The following is a 13,693-nucleotide window of genomic DNA, read 5'->3' as shown; positions in this document are numbered from 1 at the left end:
ATCAGGCCTTTTGAAAAAACATTTTTAGTACTCATCATAAGGCTTTCAGCAGTATTCAAGCAGAACAGCCATCCCAACGGCCCGTTTCGGTTGTCACACCTTCATCATGGGGTCAGCTACAACATAGTGTTCAAACGAGAACCTTATAAAGCTGTGCAATTTGCATAAATCAGATACACCTGTTTTGCCCAATCACCAGTGATTCAAAAACCTCCCAGGGGTATGTGAACAGACCAGTGTGGAACTACAAAAGCAAGACAAAGTTGCCCAGACCACTATCAACAGTTCCGTTGTACCGGAAGTGACAACACGCGACCGCGTTTGTCAACATCCGCCATGTAACGGAACTCAAGTGCCGGGGTACGTTTCCACGGCACTAGCATAAGTACCGCTGTGCTGGAAGTGATGTCGCGTCATCGCGACAATCAACTTCCGCCAATACAAAAACCGGCCTCAGATCACTGGCAATGTCACCGCCTATGTGTTCAAGGTACACAACTTGTCACATACATTAATCTGTACATAAAAATAAAAATAAAAAATACAGCATAAGAATATCAAATGAAAAAAGAAAATAACACATAATAAAAAGTATATTATAGGACATAATGAAAAATAACCTGTATGTCGATACTTATTCTACGGGCCAATAGGTCCTATATAAATATCATCTTAAACAGGCATACAAAGCCGCATTAGTAGGAGAATATCGACATAGAGGCTAATTGATCATAAAAAACAAATTATATAAAAAACACAAAAATAGAAATGGTAGTAAGTTGCATTAGTGGCATTGTCAACAGCGATCCCAGATAGAGACAATTTGTCATAAAGTATACTATCTTGGTCAGTTGACTGTAAAACAGTAGTACCAATGAAAATTCAAATGAAAGGAGTCAAAATAAGTTCTTCATTCAAACCACTGGGCGCAGTTGAATTTAACTTGTAGATCCATTCACATTCACGTTGCAGAAGTAACCGATGTCTATCGCCTCCCCTACGTAGTGGGGGGATGTGATCTATTGGCATACATCTAAAGTCAGCCATAGTGTGACCACTAGTAACAAAATGCCTGGCTACTGGTGGTGTGCTGGAATCTAAAGCTGTAAAGGCCTTCTTGATTGAACTCCTGTGCATGGATATACGTTCCTTTAGCATACGGATAGTTTTACCCACGTAGAGTTTATTACATGGACAGAGAATGATGTATACCACATAGCGAGAATCGCACGTCAGTCGATGTCTTATAGTATAGCTACTTTTGGTAATTGGATGTGTAAAGGTTTTTCCCAACAAGAGAAATCTGCAATTTGCACAGCCCGCACACTTATAGGCTCCTTTTTGCAGTGAAAGCCAATGCAAATTAGTGTGTATACCTGGACTAATGTCAGAGAATGTGATGCGTTCTCTTAAGTTGCGACTTCTCTTATAGCTGAAGAGAGGTGGATTCGTGCAACTAGGTCCAAGGATCGGGTCAGCTTGTAGTATGTGCCAATGCTTAGTAATGATCTTCCTAATTAAACCAGAGGAAGTGCAGTAAGTCGTAGGAAAAACCAATCTGTCAGAAGTAGCATCGACACGTTGTGTAGATAGAAGATCATCCTGTTTCAGCAGCAAACATCGATCTATTGCTTCATCGACTTCATCTTTACTGTACCCCCGCTGGATGAAGTTATCACCCATTTTGTGTAGGGCTATAGGGAGCTTAGAAGGATCTGATGTTGTTCTAACAACTCTAACGAGTTGTGAGTAGGGGAGTCCTTTCTTCAAGGGCCGTGGATGAAAGCTGTCTGCCAAAAGTAGTGTATTTTTGTCCGTGGGTTTTTTTGAATAATTCCGTATGGAAGGAGTTATTTTTAATAGATACCAAAACGTCCAGGAACTCAATACTGTCGGCACTACTCCTGCACGTGAAAGTGATGTTCTCAACCTTATGGTTTAATTGCTCCACAAACAATTCTAGATCTACAATTGTCCCTGACCAAACAAAAAATAAATCATCAATATACCGAAAATAACAACTTATAAATTTGGAGAAAAGTGGATCTGATGTGATATATGTGGTCTCAAAATCATACATAAAAATATTGGCATAAGACGGTGCCATGTTTGAACCCATGGCGGTTCCTTGAAGCTGTAAAAAAAATGCATTATTAAACAAAAAATAATTTTTATGCAAAATAATCTCCATAAGCAAAATCAAATAATCAACAGGTGGACCTTTATAATGGGGATTAAGCATCAATACACGGCGCACTGCCTCAATGCCTGCATTGTGTGTAATATTCGTATATAGACTGGTTACGTCCAAGGAAACCAAAAGACAGTTAACAGGTGGTATCCCAAACTGTTTTAATTTCAACAAAAAGTCAGTAGTATCTTTCAAATGATAGGGGTTTTGTAGTACCACGGGCTGCAAAAAATAGTCACAATATTGTGAGAGGGTTTGACATAAAGAGCCACGTGCCGAGATTATAGGTCTGCCAGGCGGCAGACTGAGAGACTTATGTATCTTCGGCAGAATATACAGAAGAGGGATTTTGGGAAAATCCTGTATCAAAAAGTTCTTGGTGTGTACATCAATCCATCCATTAGTGAAACCAAGTTCAATGATGGAATCAATTTCTCTTTTATATAAACCAGTAGGGTCGAAAGATAATTTTTTATAGCAACTCTGAATGGACAGTTGCCTGTCCACCTCCCTGATGTAGTCATCCCTGTTAAGGACAACAATACCACCGCCTTTATCGGCGGGGCGAATTATGATTTGTTGGTTATTTTTCAAGGACTGTATTGCTTTAATTTCATTAGAAGTTAAATTTTGAAAGTGTTTTTTCTTGTGTCTGATCTTGGGTATTGTGTCCCTCTTAACTAGGCGTATGAAGGTTTCTATAGCAGAGTTATTACTAGGTGGATCAAATGTACTTTTTGCTGAAAAAGGTAAATGTCTAGCAGTCCTGGTTGTGTTGCCTTGTCTAGAAAAAAAGTCTTTTAGTCTGAGTTGTCTGTGAAATCTATATAATTCAGTCTCCCATTGGAAGTCAGTTTGTTGAAAGGTCTGTACAAAGGTTAATCCTTTAGTTAACACTGCATGTTCCGGCTCACTGAGAATATAATCAGAGAGATTAAAAACAACTATTTCTTCAGTGTTTTTGGTAATCTGTCTGGGCCCCTTCTTATGTTTGACCCCCCCTCGTCTGCAGGGTCTCTTTCTGTGTGATTTTTGTTGCGTGTAAGTGTCTGCTCCCTTAAAAAAGATTTCTTGGAGGAGGAGGACTGATCTGAGTCACTTTGTGATGTGTGTGACTCTGTCTGTAAATGTCCGATTCTGTCTATATCTATTTCTTTGTGCACCTCTCCAAACCCTTCGGGTACTTTGATTCAAAAGCCAATAATAGACTCGTGAGTCTTTGTAGTCATCCTTGACTTTTCTATATTTGATTTTTTTAAAGGCTATTAGTTCATTTTTGAACTTTAGTATATTTTCATTCAGTTTGGTGAACCACTCAGTATTACTGTCTTTTTTTTTTTAAAACATCAGTTCCACTTTCCTCACAAGCACTAATGTCCAACTTGAGACTCTCCATTTCCGTATTCACTTGCTGTATAACTAATATCATCAAATCAAAGCTGCACTGGTTTAAGATCAGGCACCACTGACGGCAAAATTCCTTATTATTGCGACCGATCGTAGGCTGGTTTTTGATGCGGAAGCCACGTGGAATCAATTTGTCTTTGTGGTATTGTGAAAGTGTCAAACCGTGGAGTTCTAATTCCACGAGACGCTTATTTAGTCTAAGCAGATCAGAATAAACATCATTGGGGCTATCCGCATCAAAAGCCAGCTGCTCTGTATCTTTAAACAGAATTTTGGATATGTCTTTTTCTAAAAAACGCTTGGTGCCAGTGAGGTCGCCAAAATCTGAATCCATAGCAGCTTATCAATGGACAAAAGTGGTATATCAACCACTGCAAAAAACAAAAAAATTTTGACAATAAAAAAGTAAATAAATTTCTAACTAAACAATAAATGTTTGTGGTGCAATTCACAAAACCAAAACATATGGTACTAGATAAAGTCCAGAGGTGAAGCGCACACACTTAAAGGATGTTAGAAGGGTGCCGTGTCAATTGTTATTGATACCATAGTTCCCAATGCTTACCCTGAAAGGGTTTAGACAAAAGGAGACCAGCACACCACCATATGAAAAAATATGAAAAGCATTTAATGAATCAGTAGCATTATCAGGCCTTTTGAAAAAAATTTTTTAGTACTCATCATAAGGCTTTCAGCAGTATTCAAGCAGAACAGCCATCCCAACGGCCCGTTTCGGTTGTCACACCTTCATCATGGGGTCAGCTACAACATAGTGTTCAAACAGAGAACCTTATAAAGCTGTGCAATTTGCATAAATCAGATACACCTGTTGTGCCCAATATATATATATGTGTGTGTGTGTGTGTATATATATATATATATATATATATATATATATATATATATATATACGTATGTATATATACATGTACATATACATATACATGCCCAAAGAGACATTAGTCTACTGGGTTCTAGAATCAACGCTATGTCGATTTCTGCTAGACGTGTCCTGGGGAACATGCAATGGACAGGTGATGCCGACTACAAGAGGCATATGGAAGGTTACCTTACAAGGCTGAGGAATTGTGTGGAGAAGGGCTCTTGGACCTGGTCTCCACAGCTATAGCTGGTATTTCTGATCTTTTGCCTTATATTCCCTCACAGCCTAAGAAAGCACAACATTATCAAATGCAGTCCTTTCGGTCGCAGAATAACAAGAAAGTACGAGGAGCGTCCTTTCTTACCAGAGGTAAGGGCACAGGGCACAGCTAGTTCCCAGGAAACAGAAGTCCTCCCCGGCCTCTACTACATCCACCACATGACGCTGGAGCTCCGCTAAGGGAGTCCGTCCCAGTGGGAGGACGTCTTCGACTCGTCAGCCACATCTGAGTTCACTCACAGGTGGATCCCGGGGCAATAAAATTGTTTCTCAGGGTTACAAGCTGGAATTCAAAAGGTGCCTCCTCGCTGGTTTTTCCTTATCTGACCTACCGGCTTCCCCAGAAAGGGAGATAATATTAAATACAATTCACACATTGTATCTCCAACAGGTGGTGCTCAAGGTTCCCTTCCTGCAACAAGGAAGGCGATATGACTCAACCTTGGCTGTAGTCCCGAAACCGTACGGTTCGGTCAGACCTATTTTAAAATTAAATTCTCTGAACCTATACGGGAAAAGTGGAATCGCCCAGAGCGATCATCGCCAGCCTGGAAGGGGGGGATTTGATGGTGTATCTAGACATAAAGGCTGCATACCTTCATGTTCCCATTTATCCACCCCATCAGGCGTACCTGACAATTGCGGTACAGGATTGTCATTACCAATTTCAGGGTAATTGGCGGAAATAATGGTGCTCCTACGCAAGCAAGGAGTCACAGTTATCCCATACTTGGACGATCTCCTAATAAGGACGAGATCAAAAGAGCAGTTGTTCAACAGCGTGTCACTTTTGCTGAAGGTGTCACAGCAACACGGCTGGATTCTCAATTTCCCGAGGTCGCAGTTGGTTCCTATAACTCGTCTGCTCTTCTTGGGTATGATTCTGGATGCAGACAAGAAATGGGTTTACCTTCAGATAGAGAAGGCCCAGGAACTCATGACTCTAGTCAGGGACCTATTGAAACCAAGACAGGTGTCAGTGCATCTCTGCACTCGAGTCCTGGGAAAAACATTCCCTTAGGCAGGTTCCATGCGAGGACTTCAAATGGGACCTACTGGACAAGTGGTCCGGGTCACATCTACAGATTCATCAGTTGATCACCCTATCCCCCAGGGCCAGGGTATCTCTCCTGTGGTGGCTGCAGAGTGCTCACCTCCTAGAGGGCCGCAGATTCAGCATTCAGGACTGGATCCTGGTGACCACGGACGCGAGCCTCCGAGGCTGGGGAGCAGTCACACAGGGAAGAAATTTCCAAGGTCTTTGGTCAAGTCAAGAGACTTGTCTTCACATCAACATATTGGAACTAAGGGCCATGTACAACGCCCTACGTCAAGCGGAGACCTTTCTTCGCGACCAACCAGTTCTGATCCAGTCAGACAACGTCACCGCAGTAGCTCATGTAAACCGCCAAGGCGGCACAAGGAGCAGAGTGGCGATGGCGGAAGCCACCAGAATTATTCGCTGGGCGGAGAATCATGTAAGAGCACTGTCAACAGTATTCATTCCGGAAGTGAACAACTGGGAAGCAGACTTCCTCACCAGACATTCGTCCTGGAGAGTGGAGACTTCATCAGGAAGTCTTCACACAGATTGCAGTTCGGTGGGGACTGCCACAGATAGACATGATGGCGTCCCGCCTCAACAAAAAGCTGCAGAGTTATTGCACCTGGTCAAGAGACCCTCAGGCAGTAGCGGTAGACGCCCTAGTGACACCGTGGGTGTTCCAGTCAGTCTATGTATTTCCTCCTCTTCCTCTCATACCCAAGGTTTGAGAATAATAAGAAAAAGGAGGAGTGAGAACAATCCTCATTGTTCCAGATTGGCTACGAAGGATCTGGTATCCGGATCTGCAGGAAATGCTTACAGAAAATCCGTGGCCTCTTCCTCTAAGGCAGGACCTGTTGCAACAGGGCCCATGTCTGTTCCAAGACTTACCGCGGCTGCGTTTGACGGCATGGCGGTTGAACGCCGGATCCTAGCTGAAAAAGGCATTCCGGATAAGGTCATTCCTGCGCTGATAAAGGCTAGGAAGGACGTGACATCTAAACATTATCGCCGTATATGGCGAAAATATGTTTCTTGGTGTGAGGCCAGGAATGCTCCTACGGAAGAATTCCATCTGGGCCGTTTCCTTCACTTCCTACAAACTGGAGTGAATTTGGGCCTAAAACTTAGGCTCCATTAAGGTTCAGATTTCGGCCCTATCCATTTTCTTTCAAAAAGAATTGGCTTCTCTCCCAGAAGTTCAGACTTTTGTGAAGGGAGTGCTGCATTTTCAGCCTCCTTTTGTACCTCTGGTGGAGCCCTGGGACCTTAACGTGGTGTTAAGTTTCCTTAAGTCACACTGGTTTGAACCACCTAAAACGGTAGAGTTAAAATATCTCACTTGGGAGGTGGTCATGTTATTAGCCTTGGCTTCGGCTAGGCAAGTGTCGGAATTAGCGGCTTTGTCTCATAAAAGCCCCTATCTGGTTTTCCATGTCGATAGAGCGGAGTTGCGGACACGTCCTCGATTCCTGCCTAAGGTGGTATCATCCTTTCATATGAACCAGCCTATTGTGGTGCCTGTGGCCACGCGTGACTTGGAGGACTCCAAGTCCCTGGATATGTGGTCAGGGCTTTGGAAATTTACGTAGCCAGAACGGCTAGAGTCAGAAAAACAGAATCACTGTTTGACCTGTATGCTGCCAACAAGCTTGGCGCTCCTGCTTCAAAGCAGACTATTGCCCGCTGCATTTGTAACACCATTCAGCAGGCTCATTCTACAGCTGGATTGCCGTTGCCTAAATCGGTTAGGACCCTAACTAAGAAGGTGGGCTCTTTTTGGGCGGCTGCCCGAGGTATCTCTGCATTAAAGTTGTGCCGAGCTGCTACTTGGTCGGGTTCAAACACCTTTGCAAAATTCTATAAGTTTGATACCCTGGCTGAGGAGGACCTCATGTTGCTCAATCGGTGCTGCAGAGTGATCCGCACTCTCCCGCCCGTTTGGGAGCTTTGGTATAATCCCCATGGTCCTTACGGAGTCCCCAGCATCCTCTAGGACGTTAGAGAAAATAAGATTTTAAACCTACCGGTAAATCTTTTTCTCGTAGTCCGTAGAGGATGCTGGGCGCCCGTCCCAAGTGCGGACTACTTCTGCAATACTTGTATATAGTTATTGCTTCAATAAGGGTTATGTTATAGTTGCATCGGTCCTGAACTGATGCTATGTTGTTTCATACTGTTAACTGGGTAGTTTATCACAAGTTATACGGTGTGATTGGTGTGGCTGGTATGAATCTTGCCCTTGGATTAACAAAATCCTTTCCTCGTACTGTCCGTCTCCTCTGGGCACAGTTTCACTAACTGAGGTCTGGAGGAGGGGAATAGAGGGAGGAACCAGGGCACACCCAGGTTTAAAGACTTTCTTAAAGTGCCCATGTCTCCTGCGGAGCCCGTCTATCCCCATGGTCCTTACAGAGTCCCCAGCATCCTCTACGGACTACGAGAAAAAGATTTACCGGTAGGTTTAAAATCTTATTATAAACAAACATAGCCAGCAACATCCACTTTGAATAGAAAAAAAATACTTCATATTTATTGCATATAGCAATGAAAAAGTGCAATGCATTTCAAGTACAGTGCATCAAAAATATGGGAGACTGGATTAAGTCACAATCAAGCAGCATCATGAAAACAAGAGTACTTATCCAGCAGATGTCAGGGTGGTAAAACTATGCCAGTCATCCCACAAGGTTTAACAGCTCGACAGCTGTTTCGGTGCTACAGCAGCACCTTAGTTATGAGCATAATAAACCATTCCCTATATACACATAGAGCAATCAAATCAATAAACTCACCTATGTGTAACAAACTGCACCTGAATTCCCGTTTTTACGTGACCGGAAGTGCACGCACGGGTCTAAACAGGATGCAGTATAACGTAGCCTTAGCAACATAACAACAATGCGGGTCCCACGTGACCAGAAGTGACGCGGCCGTACAGGATGTGTACGCCGCGTCACTAAGTAACAAAAGAAAGAGACCAGTGAGCTTCCTGTGTTGCCAAGGCAACCAAAGAATGTAAACACACGGCAAATACATAGTTACTCTGACTACAAAAAAAAATTCTTACTACCATGTGTATATTCGGGGACGGCCCCACAACTACAATACAAACACACATATAAATAAACATAAACAAAAAATTAGAACATCCATATGGAACAGAAGAGCAGCATCATCATTACCTAATACATTAATATTAGCATACTGACACCACCATCAGGCCCATCCAGTATAACTATAGAAAGCAATTAGGGGATTGTGCCTCATTGAGACCATTAGGACTGACAGCATTAAGTCGATGAATCCACATACATTTCCTTTGTAAGAGGAGTTTGTTCCGATCCCCACCTCTTCTGAGGGGCGGAATATGGTCAATTGGTAAGCAACGAAAGTCCCTGAATGTATGTTTACATGATTGGAAATGTCTTGCCACGGCTGGAGTATTAGACTCCATTTTAATCATGGCCTTTTTAATAGACGATCGGTGCATCGAGATCCTCTCTTTAAGTGTACGAATTGTCTTCCCCATATACACTTTGTTGCAGGGGCATATGATGACATATATTATAAATCGACTATCACAGTCCAGATGATGTTTTATGTCATACACAGTTCCTTGAACAGGATCCACAAACTTGTCTCCCAAGCACAAAAATTGGCAATTTACACACCCTTGACATCTGTATACTCGATTCTTGGGTTGCAACCAAGTGGTATTTTTAATAGGCCCAATGTCTGATTTGGCCACAATGTCCTTGATGTTTCGACTCCTTTTATAGCAAAAAAGAGGATTCTTCTGACAGAAGGGTCCAATAACATCATCAGATTAGACTATGTGTCAGTGCCTCAGGACAGTTTCACGAATGTGTTTGGAAGAAATCCAGTATATTCCTTATATAATATAACCTTTCTACATAAAAATTAGGTTTGTGCCCGTAATCTTCAGGCTTTTCAATGTTAACATGCTTTTTTTTTTTTCTAGGTGAATTGTGAAAGGGACATTATTCTCTGATCAAGCCATCTAGAGAGACATAATTTCTTAAGGCTCTGGAGGGTTCACAAAAACAGTTAAGTTGTTACTCATCGAAGAAATGAAGCCCAAAAGAGAGAAAACACTTCAGTGCTCGGAGTGTGACTTGCGCTTTGCTGCTAAAACGCATCTTCTCATACATCAGAGGATTCACACAGGAGAGAAACCGTATCTGTGCTCTGAGTGTGACAAATGCTTTACGTGTAAATCACAGCTTGTCATCCATCAGAAGAGTCACACAGGAGAGCAACCATTTAAATGTTCTGAGTGTAGCATGTGTTTTTCACGGAAGTTCAGTCTTTTTAGTCATCAGATGATTCACACAGGAGAGAAACCATTTAAATGCTCTGAATGCAGCAAGTGTTTTACAAGAAAGAAAACACTTGTTGCACATCAGATGATTCACACAGGAGAGAAACCATTTAAATGCTCTGACTGCAGCATGAGTTATATCACAAAGCGACAGCTTGTTACACATCAGTGGATTCACACAGGTGAGAAACCATTTGCATGTTCTGAATGTAGCAAGTGTTTTTCTCAGAAGTCGCATCTTGTAAGTCATCAAAGAAGTCACACAGGGGAGAAACCATTTAAATGCTCTGAATGTAGCAAATGTTTTTCTGAGAAGCAACAACTTATTATACATCAGAGAACTCACACAGGAGAGAAATCCTTTACGTGCTCTGAATGCAGTAAGTGTTTTTCCCAGAAGTCACAGCTTGATAGACATCAGATGATTCACACAGGAGAGAAACCATTTAAATGCTCTGAATGCAGCAAGAGTTTTCCCCAGAAGGCACAGCTTGCTAGTCATCAGAGGATTCACACAAGAGAGAAACCATTTACATGTTCTGAATGCAGGAGGTGTTTTTCAGAGAAGTCAAATCTTATTAGACATCAGATGAGCCACACAGGAGAGAAGCACTTTAAATGTTCTGAGTGCAGCAAGTGTTTTACCGTTAAAGAAAATCTAGTTAGACATCAGAAGAGTCACACAGGAGTGAAACCATTTATATGTTCTGAATGCAGCAAGTGTTTTACCAAGAAGAGAACACTTATTGCTCACATGAGGAGTCACACTGATGCTTAGAATGTGGCACGTGTTTCATAAGTTAACTTGTATCATAACAAAGGGCCTAATACTGAGTTTGGAGCATAGCATGAGAACGCTGGTTACTTTGCACCTGGACAACCATGTTGCAGTACAAGGGATGCAAATACATTTATTATTTTTGCCAAGGCGCAAGTTACTTTTTTTGCTTTACTCTATGCTCTGAATATTCCCCAATATGCCTCAAAGAAATGCATTTTTTTAATTTACTTACTACTATCCATGTGCTGGCAATAGTAGAGGAAAGCTTTCTGTCCAGTAGAGTGTTCCAGCAGCTCCTCTCAGTACTGGGATTCTCTGACTGGCAGAGCCATGATTACTGGATATTTCTATAACAACTCTGCATGCTGCTCTGTTTCACCCTATGGGTTATATTTACTAAACAGTTTTTAAAAGCTGCCAATTCTCAGTGTCTGAGCTTTGGATATTAAACGGCAGTAGTAACACACACACAAAATCAGACTTGTTTTACTCGTATTTCTGTTGCTTTTTTAAATCTAGGACTCAAGTTATGTAGAATCGATGGCTTTGAAAAATGAGACTTGTAGGGGTATTTTTACTAAATATTATCTGTTGTCTCTTACCTCCTACTTTCCCTAATACGTTTATATTCTGAGTACTATGTACCATTTAGTAAAATGGTGCAAATAAAATCTTCGTCTGTATCCTGTAGCTACCAATCAAATTATAACAACATTTGTTAGTTTGCTGGCAGTATACAGTAAATAGCTGATATCTGGTTGCTATTGGTTACAGTACATTGCTGATTTTAATTTCATGTTATTAAATAAGCCCCACGGAGTGCACATTGTTTGCTAAGCCTACTAATAAAGTATCTTCATAATTATTTTATTTAACTAGCACAGTAAAAGTTTTAATATTTTGTACATTTTTCCACATTTTAGAAGATAGAATCAAGGGAGTATTCAGGGAGCCAGGTAGTACAGACAGTCTAAAAGCAAATAAAAAAAAACCCCTAAAAGATCACTTGTCATTTTCATAAGGCAAATGTATTTTCTTTTGTCTTTTTTAAAAAAAATAAGTGTTTTTATTGATTCTGAAGAATCTTGAACAAAGATTTAGTGCACGATGTTATATTGATAAATCAAAAAATAAAGTTCACAAATTAAAATGTATAATACAGAAACTGAATAGCAAAACTGCCATGCAGACTAGGAGACCCCCAATAAGGTTATGGGAAGGTCATTACTAGACATAGTGAATACCATGAGGTAGGGGAGAAGCAATGGATGAGCAACTGTTATGTCTATAGTGGGAGTTTAGCTATATAACTTACCCAGACATTAAAAGATATGTTGACAAGATTCTTCAACCAAGGAAACCTCCAGCCAATCCATCCTAAACAAATAAAATGATGTTTTCTTAGAGCAGTGTTTTCCAAACTCTGGTTAATCCAATTAGCTACGTCGATCTCATGGGTGCAAGTCATTGTGGCAAGAGCCACACTTTGTGGAGGCCCTAATTTGGACAAAAGTGCTCACCAAACCATAAAGGTCTGAGCAATTTTGTGCAAATTGGGGCTGATTTCAGTTTGCAAAGGGTGCAAGATTGGGTGACATTGCCGGTGTAGAAACACTACGGCAATGGTACATCGCACCATTGCAGCTAAATTGTATTGGCCTTTCAGTCCTGTTTTGCAGGTCTCCTAGTTGGTGCACAAGTGTATTTATTACTTGCTGACATTTTAAAACATCCACAGGTGGAGCTAATTATTTCAATTGGAAACCTGCAAAACAGGCACTGTCGGGTACCTGAGAACTGAGTTTGGGAAACACTGTCTTAGAGAGAAAGGAGGCATTCCCAGTTGAATTCTTACCTTTAGTATGGTTTCTAGCTGTTGCACTCAGGATAAGTAGGAGTTTATGCCTCCCTGGTGACACCTATGGAACCTGAGCCAAGTTCCCTAATATAGCTAATTTGGGAGTAAAGGGTAGAACATTTACCAAATGCTCCAGAGCAATCCTGCTAAAGGTTCTAACTAAAGGGCAAGACCACAAACAGTGATACAGATCTGCATTATCCTCACAATGAGGCCATCTATGGGAAGAAGAAACCATCAACATTCCACAATGTGGGTTAATGTATGTCCTATAATAAACATTTAAAAATAGCTCCCTGTAATCAATTGCAGGAAGGAGGAGACAGCAGCCTGGAGGGGCTCTGAGCAAATTGTCAGTTGTTACATTTAGGAAACATTGCAAGCAGTTACTTTACAAAGAAAGAGAAAGAAGTGTCCGTAACTGGTGCACCATTTTAAAATGTAACGTTTTATTATAAAAATGTAAAATACTATTCATTGTATAACTAGTCAACAAAATATTAAAATATAGAAAAGAATTTGAAAAAGATTGTGAATATGAATAGTAAAGATTTTTTTCTGAAATGGTACTTTTATTCGTCTTTTGTGCCGTCATATAAGTATTTTAATAATGTACAATCTGCCCTCTACATAAATGGGACATATGTGAAATCTTATTACAGTGAGTGTACCGATGACCTACATCTAAATAATGTCAAGAGGTAAAATGTTACATAATTTATCTACATTGATGAATGTTGAAATTCTTCCTTTTATAAAAATCATGTCTCGCTCCCATCAAGGTATACGTTCACATTTATATTCCCTTATAAGTCTTAGGTGGTCTTATGTCTCTATTGACCTACATTGGGGTTTCTGCACAGTGCAGTTGGGACACAATATAATTAGTGGGTATTAAATATGT

General features: G+C 41.0%; 1 protein-coding gene across 3 annotated transcripts in view; it reads left to right on the top strand.

Annotated features, from left to right (window-relative positions):
- Nucleotides 1-13,353, top strand: part of LOC134936158 (zinc finger protein 605-like) — a 58,869-nt gene extending 45,516 nt beyond the window's left edge. For all 3 annotated transcript variants that reach the window (XM_063931080.1, XM_063931078.1, XM_063931079.1), the window contains one exon: nucleotides 9,791-13,353. In XM_063931080.1, coding sequence (XP_063787150.1) covers nucleotides 9,900-10,928 — 1,029 coding nt within the window. In that variant the 5' untranslated portion in view covers nucleotides 9,791-9,899 and the 3' untranslated portion in view covers nucleotides 10,929-13,353. The remainder of the gene's footprint in view (nucleotides 1-9,790) is intronic.
- The last annotated feature ends 340 nt before the right edge of the window (nucleotides 13,354-13,693 follow it).

This window comes from Pseudophryne corroboree, chromosome 6 (assembly GCF_028390025.1).
Source record: "Pseudophryne corroboree isolate aPseCor3 chromosome 6, aPseCor3.hap2, whole genome shotgun sequence".
NCBI lineage: Eukaryota > Metazoa > Chordata > Amphibia > Anura > Myobatrachidae > Pseudophryne > Pseudophryne corroboree.
The sequence above is the reverse complement of the archived record's forward strand: the minus strand, read 5'-3'. Positions and strand labels throughout refer to the sequence as shown.